The sequence below is a fragment of the Hoplias malabaricus genome, chromosome 1, assembly GCF_029633855.1.
Source record: "Hoplias malabaricus isolate fHopMal1 chromosome 1, fHopMal1.hap1, whole genome shotgun sequence".
Taxonomy (NCBI): domain Eukaryota; kingdom Metazoa; phylum Chordata; class Actinopteri; order Characiformes; family Erythrinidae; genus Hoplias; species Hoplias malabaricus.
In genome coordinates this window covers 20,028,767-20,046,763 of record NC_089800.1, presented here as the reverse complement: position 1 = coordinate 20,046,763, position 17,997 = coordinate 20,028,767, and the positions used below count along the sequence as shown (strand labels likewise).

The following is a 17,997-nucleotide window of genomic DNA, read 5'->3' as shown; positions in this document are numbered from 1 at the left end:
ATCCCCACTCACTCACCCCAGACGCCCCCACTGCAGCTCTGTAATTAGCTTAATTAATTACAGCTTTACCCACAATTCTAGTGCTAATCCCACTACTCTATCAAAGCTATTCCCACTAAAGACTTTCTCTTTTGTCAGCACATTAACCATCAACCCCCCACACTCCCCCACCCCCAACCCCCTTTCATCCCGCCCCGTTTCTGAGAAAGGTGCTCGGGAAGGTTTAATGTTCTGTCCTGTTAAAGAAAGACGGGAGATCCTCTACTTTGCTCCAAAGTGGGAGGAGGGAATGAAGAATTATGGGAAAGTGTAGATGTGAATGGGCAGGAGACAGGCTCCCAACCCTCCCACAGTGCCTCATGTTTTGATATCTTCACTCAACCTCGGAGACACCAATTTGTTCTGCTACTAGAACAGAAAACTACCCTCTGAGCTCCAGCAGTGTGTCTTTAAAGCAGTTATCAGTAATGGTGAATAAGTAACTCAAATCTACTGTGGAACTATGAGGTTTTTTTTTTTTTGCTATTGAAAGAGGGACCTCAGAAGTAAGGAATAAATAAGACCAAAAAAAAACATGCTACTTTGAACTTTTATCATTACCCTTATTAAAATTAATCACACATTCATTCATACGTTTTCTGTAAACATTTCATCATCTTGAGCCATTAATTCATTCTGTAACCCTTCATCCTGAGCAGGGACATCTTGGGTCCATCAAATTCTCTCTCACTCACACACACACACACACACACACACACACACACACACACACACACACACACACACACACACACACAAGTTTCCTCTTAATAAATAACTAGTTCATCAACCAAAAAACATAATCTTATTTACGTAAAAACAGCAAGGACACATGCAAAAAAGGCTAACGCTATATGCACAATTACTACATGTTAATTCACATGTACATTATATGCAAATTATATTAATCATTAACTAAGATAACTGTGCAGCGTTTGGGGCCCCTGGGTGGTGCAGCATTCTAGATATTGTCCCGTCAACAGTCTGAGGACTGCACGTCCGGTCCTAAGTGATACCTCAGCCTACCTGAGAGTCCTAGACAGCACAATCTCCTTCACTGTCTAGGATGGTAGGATGGCTCTAATCTTTAGCATGTCAGCTGATGTGACAGATCTTGTCCTCTTGTGTTGTCCTCTGATGTGCTAAACTGTGTGGTGGCACTTCATCAGCAGCAGTGGGTGCCTCATATCACAAAAAAAAAGTATGTGTTACCCTCCCACCCACCTACCAAGGCTGGTGGCGCTGTGTGCTATCAGGGGTGATCCCGTAAAAACTGAAATGGCTTTCACTATGTTATTATTTCAATTTTATTTGGATGCATCAAGGTCCAAAAAATAAATATTTATTCAGCAGCTCCAACGTAACAAACACCTGATTAATGGAAATAAAGCTCTATTACTGAGGGGCTTGATCTGACATATGGCACGGCACAGCAAGCTTTTATGCAAAGACAACATTCAATTAGATAATGTACCTGCCTTGGTTTTTCTACCTCCTTTATTATCATGCGCTCACACACACACACCCATATCAAGTGTGTAATATCTATTTATTGGATTTATTTCGTACACAAATATTTTTCTCACATGATTTTTCTGGCAGACGGTGATGAACATCTGCACTGAAACACTTGCCTTTTATCCAGAAGTCACAGCTGGTACAATGAGGGAGAAAGATGTAATGTGGCAAAATGCCTTTCATTCACATTTTTCATTTGCTATCAGTCATAATAATGAGGCAGCAGTCAGCAGGCTCTTCAGGAAGGTAGTTGGAGCTCTCAGATAAAGTCTTCATTAAGTGTATTTCTGACAAACATTAATAATAAATTGCACCTTGGTGGGAAATGAATCCCATGCCCTGGGAATAGCATTACACCTAGTAGCTGACAAGCAAGATCAAGATTTTCCAGCTGTGCACTGGGAGATGAGAGAGAGGGGACTTCATTTTCCCAGGGCTCTATAAAAGCTTGCTCTGGATACCAGGGGGGAAATAAGTCACCAGAGAGAAACAAAATAAGGGAAATAAAGAGAAGTAGAGAGATTGAAAGGGAGGGGGTTGGGGGAGAGAGAGAGAATGAGAGAGAGAGCTTTTCTTCACTGTATTCCAAACTTCCATCTAGCTCATAAAAGAAAAGTAATCTATCCACTTGAAGCACATTTATCAATAGAAGGGAAATTAACATTTCCTTCAGATAAACAGTTGCATGAGCAGAAGTGTTTTTCTTTTTTTTAATAATAAGAAAATATAATAATAAATAGTTAAAGGCAACCTCTACAATTGTGGGAAAATGCTGTTGCTGTGTTTGCTTATATTCAGAAGCTCTGTATCTTTTTTTTTTTTAAAAGGTGGAACAGTGTGTTTAAAGAAAAAGAATAGCTGTTGTTTGTACGCGGCTGTAGTGGAAATTGTCTGTAAGGGTTTATTCACTGTTTGAATTCCCACAGAAACTCATTTGTAACTTGAGTTGTTTAGTTTTGTAGCACTTTCGCTCTGTGTTTACTTTCAGGCAGTTGGCGCTCTCCTGAATTTAGACTCAGTTCCATCTACAGCAAAAATAAGCCAATATTACCCACCTATAGAGCAGGAACAGAGCAATATCCTCATCTTGGTTCATGCTTTTCAACATTTAAGGGTCTATTCATTTATCTAAAATCCTCAAAATGCCATTTCTCTGCCTTGAGCAGAGAGGGAAACCCAGTCTATTGCACTCTTTATTGTCTTTAAAGCAACTTTCACATTCATTTTAATAAAAAAAAACACACATAATAATAAAAAATAAAGTCCAAGTCTTGCAGAAATGAACACCACACTCCACTAACTAAAGTCAATTAAATAGCGAATTGCATCTACAGATTTTTAGCTCGCATTATTGTTAATGCAAAAGCAGTATAATCTCCCTCCTCCTCCTTTGGGAGGCAATAAGCTGTAAAAGATGCCATTATATCAGACTCTATCTGCTCTACTCATGTCCAGGGTCTTAAAGACGTTACAGCACTGACCCAGAAAGACCTCACTTCACACACTCAAGATGACTGTTGACACTGATCTCCAGCTCGCTAGGAGCGTGACCGGTGCGACAGCTTAGCTCAGCCTTCTCTCCAAACACTCCTCTCAGCTTAAGCTGTGTGAGACTGTTCTGAGTCGTCCAACACACATGCCCTTCGCTAATTTACCTAATGTGCCATTGTTTGGACTTCACTCACCCCATTCCCTTGGTCTCTTGTAAACGCTGCCCGACGTGTCTGATACCAACCACAGGAACTCATTACCCTCCTAACTGTACCAGCTCGAGAATGATTTATTGTAAGTAATTGTTCTAAGAAGCTAAATGAATGTTGTGAAAATGAGACAATTTAATGAGGGTGAACGTTTGGATGTGGTGTGTCATTAACATTTATCTTGTAGAACTGAAAGAACTAGAGAGCGGTAGATGCTTGGGAGAGAGAAAAAAAAAAAGACACAATTTTAGCACGCCATTCCTCCAGGGCTAAAAGCCAAGAAAAAAGGTCACCCACATTCTGTTGTTTACACAAGAGCCTTAATGTCTATCTGCAGGCTCGTACCACGGTCAACTCTGACAGTACACGCCTTCTGACATTAGTTCTTGTCCAGTGAACAGGACTTATTTAAGTAGAGGGAAAGGTCGGTACGGTGTACAGAGACACAGTGCTAATGGCAAAACAGGTCTACGAGCACAGGGATGTCTAAACACGTCCAAGTAGCAAAGAGTTCAGTCTTAATGAGCATAAGCGAGAATAAAGAAAGAAAATAATAATAAAAAAAAAAAAATAATAATAAACGGGTCAAAGCCAGACTGTTTAGAACACAATACAACGATACAGAATCAACACAAACACACTCTTATCCGGCCTCTTACCTGTGCACAAAGCTAGAGCTGGAGTGTAAGGCCAAGGTGACACTAAGGCAGGGAGGGGGGTTTGGAGAGCAGCTAATGGTGAAGGAACTTCCTCAGAATTTTAGAAACTTAATTTTTTTTACTTAAACATGAATGTTTCCTTTAATTTATTCCTCTACTTGATGTTGCAAAATATTAATTCAAATGTAATTTAACAGGTTTAAGGTGTGTTTCACAACTCCTGAATCATCAGCTCTTAAAGTAATGTACTTTTGTGTCATGTCTATCGTTTGTTTTTTTGTTAACAATTAAAAACTTGGAGGACATCCACTAAATGAGGCAATTCCACAACTTTTCCCCAGGGCGTATGTTCCCGATATAAACAAATGTGTCACCCATTGCCAAAGACCAGACTGGAGCAGAGACATATCATTTAACAGTCATTTCCAAGCAAGCGCTGCTGATGCTTTTATTTAAAACACTACACTTGCCATTAAAAAAGAACTATGTGTGAACAAACTAACTTTGAAGGATTTTCTCTCTCTGTTTCAACCCAAGCGTGTCTTCACTTCTGCTCTTTTTCTCTCAAATATTCACATTTCAGGTTTTCCATCTCATCCTCATCTACAGCCAAATGCTATAAATAACTCGGAAATATGTTCATTGTTACAGTTTTCCACAGTCTTCACACGTTAATTCTTTGTTGCTTTCCTAATCTCCCTCACACTGTGTAAAAGATGATTAACACACTCTTTGTTGATGACTTCCCAGCTGTATCTGAGCTCTGCCGAACAGATCAGACTGAAGCTTTTATGGAACATCTTTAACATTCAGTGTTCTGCACATTTGATTATATGTAACAGTTCTGAGAAAAGCATAAATCATTGCCTTGCAGCTGTTGCTGCTGGGCCTTTGGGGAGCATATGCTCTCTTGTGCTTTCCCTCTCTCACTCCCTTTTTCTGCAATTATAGTGTACTCTAGTGCACCCCACCTTCCTTCAGGGAAGGCCCAGGGGACCACTTTAGGATAAGCAAACCCATGCTAGGTTTAAACACTGGAGACTTATGTCTTAAATGCTATCCTCTAATAGAATCCCAAATTTAATTGCTGTGCATACCGCATATTACAAGCTTCACTGTTGTTTATGCTACTGTCTGGAGGTAGTACATACAACAATGCACTTTAAGGATTGCTGCTCAATTTCGTTGTACATGTGCAATGACAATAAAGGCTATCTATCTATCTATCTATCTATCTATCTATCTAACATCACAATGCAGCAAAATATGATATTACAATACTAATATGTGAGAACGCAGACACAGGGAGAACACACCACACTCCTCACAGACAGTCACCCGGAGGAAACCCACGCAGACACAGGGAGAACACACCACACTCCTCACAGACAGTCACCCGGAGCGGGACTCGGACCCACAACCTCCAGGTCCCTGGAGCTGTGTGACTGCCAAATATGAACACAAATTGAAGCCTATGGCTGAGGTGGTTCTTTATAATGGTTCCTCATCTTCCATAACCACTTCATCCTGGTCAGGGTCCTGGTGGTTCAAGATTCCACCTGGAATCATGTGCGCAAAGCAAAGATACAGTATCTTTTTTTACAGAATTGTTCAGTAAAGGCAATAGTGTGTGTCTTTTATTATGATTTATGATTTAGTTCCTAAGTTTTAGCTAGATCTGTGTTCCAAGACATAGCTCGATGTACTGCAAAACTGCAAAAATATCATGCAGATAAATTTCTAGACCAGTGGTTTACAGTGTGTGTGTGTATGTCTGTGTGTGTTCAAGCATGTATGTGAAACACTTCATAAAAACGACGGCCTTGCCCTGCTACTTCTCATTCATCATATTAATTCCCCATTATTCATAACGTCAGAAGGAATATTACACATGTTGAGACACTGTTAGAGATGCATAAGAGGCTTCAGCCAAAATGTTCCTCTGCTGTAGATTTTATCTGGAGTGGCTGCATGATCAGAGGAGCTCTTAGACCGATACGCCACATAGTAAAGGGTTAACGTCAAGTACAAAAATTACAATCTGCATTAATGTCCATAAAAAGGAGGATTTTCAAAGACGTGCTGCTTGGATTCTTCTGTGATAAATCCAGCTCATTTAATTGTGCTTAATTTATTAGTGTGTTCCAACCTCTAGCTCATTACAGCCAAACAGATTGGTCTGGGTCTACAGGAGTTTGGGGAGCATACAACTCCCATTTTCTAAGTAAATTGGAATTTCTTTTTAATTTACTGGTAAACAATTAGATCCAAACCAGATGGAGGTGGCAGAATTCAAAGAGGGTCCATTTTTGTTAAGAGACTTTGTGCGCAAGAGATTAGAACACATGTTAAGAAACACTGCAGCAGTCTGGGAATTATTTAAATGTCATTTCAAGGTAATTAAACTTAACAATTTGAATAGCACTTTGAGGTTGTGTTTAAGAGAGAGAGAGAGAGAGAGAGAGAGAGAGAGAGAGAGAGAGAAGAGACATTTCAAAACATCTGGCATCTCTGTGACTCTCACTCCCAGCAAATGACATCGCAAGAGTTATGTATAAGATTATGAAAAAGATTATTATAAGGTTTATAAAATATGTGAGCAACACAAGGACATATTATAAACTGGCTCAAAAACGAAGTGTTTTTTTAGTGAATAATTGAAGTATTAGGTAATAAACATAAATATTCCCCGTATAGCTACATTCATCAGAGAACAAACCCAGTGAACACTGCTGAGACACTGTTGTTCTAAGTCTGAGCTCCTCATGCTGAGTCTGAAGCAGTCTGGCTTTCACTGACAGTACACAGCCTCAGGGATGTTTCTGAGAGTTATCTAGACATCTGACAAGCCCTTAGATGACGACACTTGAACTGGAAAATAGTTTCTGAATAAAATGTCAATAAATATTCAGATTCTATTTCTTCTAATGTATATTTATATTTATGTATTTATAGGCACAAGGCAGGATCACACCCTGGAGGGGGCGCCAGTCCTTCACAGGGCGACACACACTCACACATTCACTCACACATATGGACACTTTTTAGTCGCCAATCCACCTACCAACGTGTGTTTTTGGAGTGTGCGAGGGAACCGAAGCCCCGAGAGGAAACCCATGCAGACACAGGGAGAACACACCACACTCCTCACAGAAAGTCACCAGGAGGAAACCCACGCAGACACAGGGAGAACACACCACACTCATCACAGACAGTCACCCGGAGTGGGTCTCAAATCCACACCCTCCGGGTCCCTGGAGCTGTGACAGTGATACTACCTGCTGCACCACCATGCTGCTCAATTTAATAATTTATATATTTGAATTTATATATTACTAAAAATAAATGTTTTTATAATAATGGCCTGGTATTTATCAATATATTGGTGCTGTCCAAAGAAAAACACGTATCTCCAAAATATTAACTTTACAGAAGAAGGAAAAAAAAACCTTTTTAACTTTCAGTGGAAGTTTTTATTCAGTGTAATTTTGAAGCTTTTCTATCGGTCCATTCATCATGAAATTTACACACGATGTGAAGGACATTTGCGTGGTTCAAATGTCTAGTAAACTAAAAGTTGACAAAAATGGAGATATGTGTTTTTCACTGAACAGTGACGATATGAAAAATATATGTAATTTTCCTCTCACATCATGGCATTCATGCGGCTCTGAACGCACAGAGACAACACAGCCACATGGGACAGAATATGTGCATTTGATCTTCCTGCCAAGCAATGAAGCTCTTCCCAAACGTCACCATAACAAACTCTGTGCTTTCGCTAGACTCGGGGGAACAGGGTTCATGACCACGTTATATGAAGCCCTTCAGCAGATCTGGCAGAAGGTCATTATTTCTGTTGGATCTCTCATAGAGACCAACATGCACTGTGAGGGCAAGGAAGAGATATTTGTATGAACTAAATGAGGAAAAAAATCCCCACAGGGATTTTGACAGACATTGAAGGGAAACTAAACTGAACAAAACAGTACGCATTATGTATTAACACAAATTGTGGAATAAAAAAAAAAAAGATGGAGAGGAGGGTAAAAGTATGTACACACAAACCATTAAAACAATAAATAAAATAATATATAATTGAAAAATACATCCCTGCATCATCACACCATTTCCACTTTAAACAAAGATAAGCTACTAATAAACAATTGTTTTTCCATAAATTTCCCGAAGCTAAAACGACCATTGTAAAGTATGACTGGTTATTCATAATTTGTTCTCTGTCAAAATCATGGAAAGCCACTCATTTTTGAACAGGCAAAATGTAAATCCAACAATATCTTGCATGACTGACTTCTGCAGCATAGGGAGCAAGATGCTACTGACCTAGTTATAATTTAGCTAGTTAGTTAATTAGTTAGATAGTTCTTTCATTTATTCAATCATTGTCTGCCACAGAGGTCCACAGCAGTAAATGTGACCATGTTAAAAGAAAAAAATATATTAATATTTTTCTGGTAAAATAACGAGAAAATCCTTCACTTATAACTAGCACTGTAAATAGGGCTGGACAATATCGATATATATCACAATATAAAGTGTTTCAATGACAATGATATGATATTTAAACATACATTATTTACATGTCACTGACTGACAGCCATTAGAGGGCGCTGCCATTCAGTCAGCAATCAATTTTAAAGTTGGTTTAAAAATACTGTTATTGACAAAGCCAATGGGTTGTTGTTTGATAGTGATGTCATGATGCTTTCAGTTTTTCTGCTGCTTTTGTTTTTGCATTGCCCATATATAGGAATATATAGTATCGACCGAAATTAAGAAATATATTGTGATATAAATTTTGGCTGTATCGTCCAGCTCTAATGGTAAATGTGTTTGTGGGTGTACTCACCAGAGTTGCGGCAATCTGTATCAGTCTGCGGGATTTGCAAAGAAAAGGTGAGCAGGTCTGGTGCCAGAAGAGACTGTGGGCGGCGGCTTTCGCTCAGCCACTGTCTGCTGTAGAGCTCCTGTGTGTCGGATGGGCCCTGTAGCACAACCACCAGTTGCTCTCTCTGACCCTCACATACACCTGCAACAAAAAACACACACGGATACATATTTCGAGAAGACACTTCACACAATACACACCACATACAGTCACTGAAAGCAACCCAAACAGTATGCAATGCTCACTCTACTAGCTAAAGGTCTAAAGGTTAGGTAGACCAGTGATTCTCAAACTGAGCTATAACATCCTCCTAAAACAGTAGCTGGGTTTGGCCGAGTAAAGCTAGCTTCATTAGAAAATGTGAAATTTGATCTAGTGTGTAAGGACCTAATCTGGTTCAAACACTTTTACCACAAAGAGGCTATCAACTGTACTATTCCCAGTCTAAATACTAATGCTGATCCTTTCTTATGTCATGCTCTTGTTTCTACACCACTGTAATAGTACGATGTATAGAAATCATTCATAACGTGTGGCAATGAAACATATCAGAGTTCAGAATTTGACAAATTACCTTAAATATCTGGAGTGTGACTCTGAAATATTAATAAATTAAAATATATAATAAATAAATAAATAAAAGTGTAACGATCAGCAGTGTTTCAACTGCATTTAAAAATGTGACTTTCCATATTTCTTCCTCTCTGATGTAAACAACATGGTGTCAGAAATATGTGAAAAATACATAAAAGAGCTTTAAACTACTGCAAGCTGGTCCTAATGAGAATCGGATTTGTATTCAGATTTACAAGCCTCCCCATCATGTTATTTATATATAAAAAATAAAAATTCATCAGCTTTCAATTCCAACGCCAAATTCAAATTTCAATTCTGGACAGAGTGGGCAGCTTACCACAGCTGTAGACAAACCCTTGAAAAGAGATTTGTTATTAAAAAAAATAAATAAATAAAAGTTGGCAGCACGGTGGTGTAGCAGGTAGTGTGTCTGTCACACAGCTCCAGGGTCCTGGAGGTTATGGGTTCGAGTCCCGCTCCGGGTGACTGTCTGTTAGGAGTGCGGTGTGTTCTCCCTGTGTCTGCATGGGTTTCCTCAGGGTGACTGTCTGTGAGGAGTGTGGTGTGTTTTCCCTGTGTCTGTGTGGGTTTCCTCCGGGTGACTGTCTGTGTGGAGTGTGGTGTGTTCTCCCTGTGTCCATGTGGGTTTCCTCCTGGTGCTCCGGTTTCCTCACACGGTCCAAAGGAAAAAACACAAGTTGGTAGGTGGACTGGGGACTCCCAAAGGGTCCATAGGTGTGAAAATTGGGAGTGTGTGTCACCCTGTGAAGGACTGGCGCCCCCTCCAGGGTGTGTTCCCGCTTTGTGTCCAGTGATTCCGGGTACGCTCCGGACGCACCGCGACCCTGAACTGGATAAGGGTTACAGACAATGAATGAATTATGACAAAAGTTTCACAACACCAACACTATAAAAAAGTTCTGGAACCCAACCTTTCCAACTGTAAATGTTTAATCTGGCATTTAACCTGGAGTTTAATACCACTACCAATTACCATTAACAATACCATTAACTGCTCATAATTAAAACTAAATAATTAACAGCACAGTTTTGTCTTTGTCACAATTCTCACTCAGTGTTCTTCAAACTGGCTACAGAGTGGGGATGACAAAGAGTATAAACTTGTGTCCAAGCACAGCACACTTCTCTCAGTGCGCTCAACAACTGCAATGAGTTTTGCACAGGCTAAGGCTCCATGGACGGCATGTATTTTTTTTATTACTTGCATATCTGTTTCAGCTGCTTGTAAAGCACACCCACTTTTGTTGATTTGAAAAAAGAAACAGAAGATAATGCCAAATTCTGTCCAGGATCACAATCTAACAATCAAGCAGAAACCAGCTTTAGTGGGTAACACAAGAGGTGGTCAATCAAAGCTCCTTCCAAACACAGAACTGGACCACGGCCTTGTGGAGCATCACGTTAACTGTAAGCGAGTCTGTTTGTGAGTGTGTGAGGGAATTACAAGACAGTTCCAGGAGGGATTTCACATCTAGAATTACATAAAGTCAGTGAAATAAAGACAGGCAGAGAGACGGTAAAATGATTACAGAAAGAAGTATGGTTTATGGGGGATATCTGGAGATCTGTGCTGTCCCTCACTGTCAGTAAACTGTAAGTGTTCGGTTTCACTCACCCAGTGTCCTGGCACAGACTTTAAGAGCTCCCAGTGTTCCTGATGCACACTGCACAGTTGCCCTTTGACACACCTTCAGCTCTATGCTCTGAACCTGCACCTCCAACATAGGAGATGTGCTGGGCCTCTTTCCACCTACACACACACAGAGAGAGAGAGAGAGAGAGAGAGAGAGAGAGAGAGAAGATTGTTTGTTTATATTTGTAGACTCATGTAGCTGTATGCATCTATTCTGTTACAGTTACAATGAGTAAACAGACACACAAATATATATAAAATCATTATTCAAGAACAACTCTACCAAGCATAAACTCTGCTTAAAATGCAAGTGAAGAAAGTACTCAAGTACTCAGAATAGCAAAACTCACACCTGTCCAGAGAACCAGGGATTTGCTTACCCTGAAACTCTATGACGAGGGTTATATGTGGGATTAGCAGTGTGATAGAGTGTGTGTGTGTGTGTGCCCAAGTTTATACAAAAGGAGGCTCCTATTTCTACAGTTTCCTGTCTGTGTGTGATACATCTGCACATTTAGAGGATAAAGATTCTACCGAAGGATGAATCTATAAAGTATTTACACACAGCTAGACCAGTAACACGTGCTGGACTTCACACAAATTCACATAGAAAGAAACTGACTATTAACAATTAAACAAATGTAGTCAAAGTACAAACCACATTTCTGGAAAAAACTATGTAGTTTGTAAAGCAGTAAAGCCATAAACATGTGATTAATCTGTGATTGGCTTTCATTGACCAATCTGATTTGTAATTGGTAAATATTTTCAAAACAGATGCATACGATACACTCAAAGAGGCTGGGGCAAAGAAAGAGTGAGCATTTTATAAAAGCTACTCAAGCTACACAACTTTTAAACATTCCAAAAATTATCAAAAGCATATAAAAGTTATAAAAAATCTTTTATCATTTACATAAAAGGCTCAGTCATGGCTCACCATATTGTGCCTAACTTACTGAAAAAAATTATTAAACAATTCAACAATTCAAACATTTCCCCACACACATTCGCAAAGGACTTAGGTCTTTCATCATGTACTGTACATAATATTTAGAAAAGATTCTGATTACCCACTGCTTATGACACATGACCGTGAGCCCTCAGTCGACGCAGCATGAGCTCCCATTATGTTTCTGTGATAAATATGTGGGAGTAATTTGGAAACAAACACTGTCACTTAACAGTCTGTCACTGCATCAAGAAATGCAGACTGAACCTGTATTACCTCGATTCTATGCAGAACTACCTCAGAGCTCTCTAGCCAAAGCTCATGAAAGACAGTGGAAATGCTGCACATTTCATCATGTTTTCCAGAAAGATGTGAAGGTCTCAAATCTCAAAAGGGGCCATCCTCACTGGTATCAGAGAAAGGTGTTTAAGTCGACATCTGTCATGATATGATGGTTGCATTATTGCCCACGCCATGCAAAAATGAGCGCCAACTCAAAAAATCTTATACATTTGGAATTTTTAAAACTATATAACAGACACAAGAGGAAACAAACTCAGGCCATCCATAACATATACAGCATATTACAACAGTATTGGGGGAACTACATATTACACCTACAGGTGCTTTTATAACATTCCCTACAGGGATTAATGTGGAGTTTGTCCCACATTCACAACTACAGCAGCTTCCACTTTTCTGGGAGGGATTTGTAAAAGATTTTGGCATGTGTCTGCAGGCAGTTGGGAAAAAAAAGGAAGCATATGATTGTCCAAAATGTCTTGACATGCTGAAGAACTGAGATTTCCCTTCACTGGATCTAAGGGGCCTAAGCCAATCCCTGAAAAAAACCCCAGTGCTGACTATAATGTCAGAGGAGACCTGGAACTCTGCATTTATTTAGTCAGCAGAGCACTGGCGACTTTTATACATAATGAGCCTCAACACTCTACGACCCCACCCTGTAACTTTATGTGGTCTGCCATTTTGTGACCGAGTTGCTGTGGTTCCAAAATGTTTCCACTTTACCACTAATAATACCACTCACAGGTTTTTTTTTTTTGGTTTTTTTTGGTGGAATATCTAGGATGAAAAAAATTTCTGACCTGCTGCAAGGGTGGCATCATATTACAGCAACACACTCAAATTCAGTGCCCCCTTAGAACAACCCATTCTTTCAAATATGTTTGTAAAGGCAGACTGCATGTCTAGGTGCTTGATTGTAAACACCTGTGGCACTGGGACTGATTGGAACACCTGAATTCAATTATTAAGGGGTGTTCCAACACTTTTGTCCATATAGCGTAGATGCCATCCATGGGCAGGTGTGAGCAAGGATTGGAGGCAAAAAGACAAATCCTAACTGTAAAGATCTGAGGGAAAATATCAGTCTCACCTACATGTGCAGTCCATACAAGAGACTTACTGTAAGCTAATTATCTATTTGAGGTTACAAAAGATTTTTTCAAAGACTGCACTGAGTCATAAGATGGTCATAACTGAGTTTAGCATGTGATCCAGGAAAAATAATTTTAAGCAGATTTAAAAACCTCCATCGGCCACTGTTAACAAAGTAGTTACAAAATAATACAAACAAACAAACAAACAAACAAAACAACAACAGAAAACCCCTTGTACATGCAACACCAGGGTTGTGAGATTGAGCAAAATTCCAGATTAGTAATGCTATTCATTAAAAATGTATTTCTTTAACTAAATTTATGAATCAACCCAAAGAAACAGAACTAATACAGAACTGCAAATTAATCATCACATGTAAAGAAATTAAAAAAAAAATAATAAAAAACAGATATAGAATAAATATATTTTTAATCATCACAATTTTTGTACAAATATTTTTAATTAGGAAAAGGAGCCATGGACCCTTGAGCAGGTGAACTTTGTATAAAGCAAAAATGAGTAAACATTCACTTGCAATACAATTATTTTGCCCATTCCAACATTTGTTGAGGGTGTTCCAGGCTTCCTGCTGCGCCACTGTGCATTAAGGAATGACTCCCAAGACTTAATACCATCTCTAGAACCTTCCTCCATTACACTTTGTTCAAATTACAAATCTAAGTCGACTACAGGAAAACAAGAATTTTGTGTTTAACATGATGTGGTATGGATCATGGTAAATGTGACCTAGGAGAAAAGTAAGGCCAGAAAGGTATTTATTTCAGGTCGATATAAAATCAGTCACCATTTTTCCTCCTCTATTTGGCTGCTCCCAGCTGTGATTTTGATTGGTTCTTTGTACAGGAAGCTCCTGTTCATGTGCTGGAGTGTTACACACCATGGTCATGTTTGATTTTAGAAAGGTAACTTCAATCAGACGAGGAAAGAGCGTGTATATAATACCACATGAGGTAGGGGGATCTCTCAAAATAGTGTCATGGCACTAGGGCACTAGCAAATGCAAGAGATGCCTAAGATGGTGTACAGTTGGCAGGCAAGGTCTGTACCACTTAAAAATCTTTTGCTTCATGATTTCTTTCTACAGATTCTGAAGCCACTACAGAACAAAGCCATTGAAATACAATCAGGTAGTTCAGACATCTCTTTTTGAAAATGTTTTTTCATCTTTCCCTCATTAGCTTTGCTCATTCACTAGTCTGTCTCTGGCTGGTGTATGGGGTTTCACTAGAGCAAGCGGTGTTTGCACCACTGAGGAAGTGACTGTGTGTGTGTGTGTGTGTGTGTGTGTGATCATCCGGGGCAGGTGCAGAGGTGCATAAACACACAGCTGGGGGTCGGTGAGGTCAGACACCCCATCAAACACCCAAAGGGTAAACCCCAACAGCTGCCTCTGCCATCTCTCTCTCTCTCCCTCCCTCTCTCTTGCTTTCTCTCTTTCTCCCTCCCTCTCCCTCACACTCACACACACACAAGCCATGAGAACTAGTACTTATGGGGATAGAAAGCAAAGACCACAGCAGAAGACTTTCTACACAGGACCACATGTTGAGAATGTGTGTGTCTGTGTGTGTAAGTGTGCAGGACATCTGTGTTCTTGAAAGCAACATTACTGCCACACTCTCTGCAATGGAAGAGCTGAATGAAAATCTCACAGTCCGTTACCACACACATTGCCATCTTTAAATGAATTTGAAATGAACAAAAAGTTCAACTAAAAATAATAATAATAATAATAATAATAATAATAATATTAAAACAACACGTTCATTAACCTCTACATCAGTGGTTCTCAGACTTTTTACACCAAGTACCTACTGTGTACCAAAACCTCCAAGTACCACCTGTGATTTTTACAGAAACATGTGGCCCCTGGTTCTCCCTCTGTTGCTGGGGCACAAGGCAAAATCTTGCCTGAATTTTTGCATGTTTTTGTTGTATTTTATTTACTTCAATTTTGCAGCATCACACAAAATAATCTGAAATAATTACTAAAAATTATAGAGAGAATACAATAACTCTAAAAACAATTATACATTTATGAGAACATATAAAATGTATACAGACATAATCAACTATGTTGATTATTTAATATATCTAACACATACCATATAATAGTAATATAACAAATACTTGAGGATAAACAGAACGATTCCTTAAACTGAAAATGTGCATTGTTGCATCCCTTTGATGTTAGCGGTATATACATGCTGCAAATATTAAAATGCAAACTTTTATTATGACAACATGGCACATGTTCAGGCATCCTTCTGTGTTGTTGCCATGTTGGATTCGGCACTGCAGAAACTGCACTATGTATCTTTTGGAGGATGGTAGGAAACCATGCCCCCTCTTCCCTCCCCCTGACTATTTAATTAAGTACAAAAATGAGTTATACTTACCTTACGTAGGGTGCCTTTAATAAAATAAGTGTGTGTGTGTGTGGGGGGGGGGGGGGGGGTGAGAATGATTATTTTATATTGGCATGCACTTGTACAGAAAATAGTAAAAACTTGTTTCAACGCACCAAACGTCAAAGCAGGTGAACACCGTGAGTACACTTCTGAGGTGTTTTTGGAGCCAGGGAGGGTTAGCTATATTAATAAACTGGCCGCATCTGCATGACACTGTTGTTCATATACTCCTATTCTAGTCCCCAGATTAAAGTCAGGAATGACTGATCGGTGGTTTGCTGTGCACGCAGAGCCTTGATGTCACTCCTAAGCGACACACAGTGTATCCAGGAACCTTGTCTTGTACATTAGTCATGGAAAATGAGAATCATGAAAGATTTCCATTTGTATCAACATGCAAAAATGCAAAATGCCTTCATGTTTGTCACAGTGTTGTTCCTCGTGGATACTGCGCACCATGACATCATGATGTCAAGCCTGAAGTGATGCAAAGGTGGCAGCATCCACAGGCACGCCACCAGCAGCCTTTGCACACAAACCAGCAGTGACTCAAACTCAGGCCACTGAGAGGGGAGTTCATATGAGACTCTACATGTGGTGAGAAAATGTTTTGGACATACACTGCATTCCAGGTGAATGTGAAAACAATACACTGAGCTCTTTCAGTTCCTTTCGTCTTTCCCAGAAATAGCAGTAATAATAGCATATGAGAGAGAGAGAGAACAAGAGAACATCAGGAGTTACATTTGTGGCTTACATTACCATCTTCCAACCTGTTGACTTTTAATTACTGATACATGCATCATCTCTGTTTTATTTTATTTGTTCTGGAGTACCCTGAACTCAAGCTCTCAGAAAAAGATGTCCAAGCTGAATCCCTCCTTCTAAATTCAAAGTGAATGAGCAGGAGATGCCACTGTACTCACGATTTAAGAGAGCGAGAGGCTTAATAAAGTCCCCTACTATTTTCTGCATATGCAAAATCCTGCACCCAGAACAACCAGAAACACTGCTGTTTCTCATCACTCTTCCTCTGCTCACTTGCTGGGGTAAATAGTTTGATGTATGTGTGTGTGAGTGAGTGAGAGAGCGAGAGAGTGTGTGTCTGGATCGGTTTAAAACTTCATCATGCTCTCTTTACAAGACTGAGGAGCTGAGCTCAGAGAATTCCTCCTCTTTCCCATTTAATGCTGGTCTGAGTATTCCGAGTTTCAGAAGGTTATATCGGAATCGCATACCCCTTTTCCTTCTCTGGTTGTTCACTTGCTCAACCACTCACTAATGTCAATCCTGAAGAAAGACAGAGGGACAGTCAAACAAATCCAGAGCATATATTCCTCAAAGGTCACAGCGAAAAGCTCACTGCGCAACTGATGATCCATTATTCCATTAAAGTTCATATGTCTGCACTGACAGATATTCTTAGGTAAAGCCCCTTCAAGGGTCTCCGTGGAAGCCCCTGACTTCGACACATCCATATGTTTAGGTGAGTGGAAGAAGTTACTCTACCGCTGACAAATAATTGCCGCGACATCTGTTATAAATGCAGCTTTGATGCAACCGTGGGCCACAGAGCAGTTTTATGAAAGCTTACCACACACGAAATATAGCATGGGAACATGAAGAAACACTGATAATACAACTGCAGCAAAACCATTAGCCGAACTGCAGAGCTGTTCACAGATTGTCTCCACGATGAACGTCCAAAGCATTATTTCAAACCAGCAAAGAAAGCTTCATTAAAAAAAGATTTTAATGTGCATTCGCTGCAGACACAGCGTGTGAAATCTCCACAGTTCAGTATAAAAAAAATGGGACGCTGTGGAGTAGCTGAACATGAGGTAACATTCCCACTGTTAGTTTGTCAGCTAGAGGGGTATAAAGCTCCCCAGAGTGGGGCTGCGAGAAAGTGGAGTGGAATTTGTGATCCAGAAATTATGGAGCTAATTTTGTGCCATTATACAAAACTTGTTTAAACAAATCCATTTAAGAAAAATTCCAAGAAATCCTAAGAATCAAAAGGAAAAAGTAGATGTTGCAAATGCAAAATAAAAAAACAAATACATGCAATATATAGACACTTGGCTACTTTATTACTCTTTACAGTTGTCTGATACCTATTTACATTTTGACAGATTTTTTTTTGTACCTTTACAA

General features: G+C 39.6%; 1 protein-coding gene across 6 annotated transcripts in view; it reads right to left on the bottom strand.

Annotated features, from left to right (window-relative positions):
* Window positions 1-17,997, bottom strand: part of LOC136695523 (intermembrane lipid transfer protein VPS13B-like) — a 175,053-nt gene that overhangs the window by 111,712 nt on the left and 45,344 nt on the right. For all 6 annotated transcript variants that reach the window (XM_066669991.1, XM_066669683.1, XM_066669758.1 and 3 more), the window contains exons 18-19: window positions 11,038-11,172; window positions 8,787-8,966 (exon numbers count right to left, since the gene is read on the bottom strand). In XM_066669991.1, coding sequence (XP_066526088.1) covers window positions 8,787-8,966; window positions 11,038-11,172 — 315 coding nt within the window. The remainder of the gene's footprint in view (window positions 1-8,786; window positions 8,967-11,037; window positions 11,173-17,997) is intronic.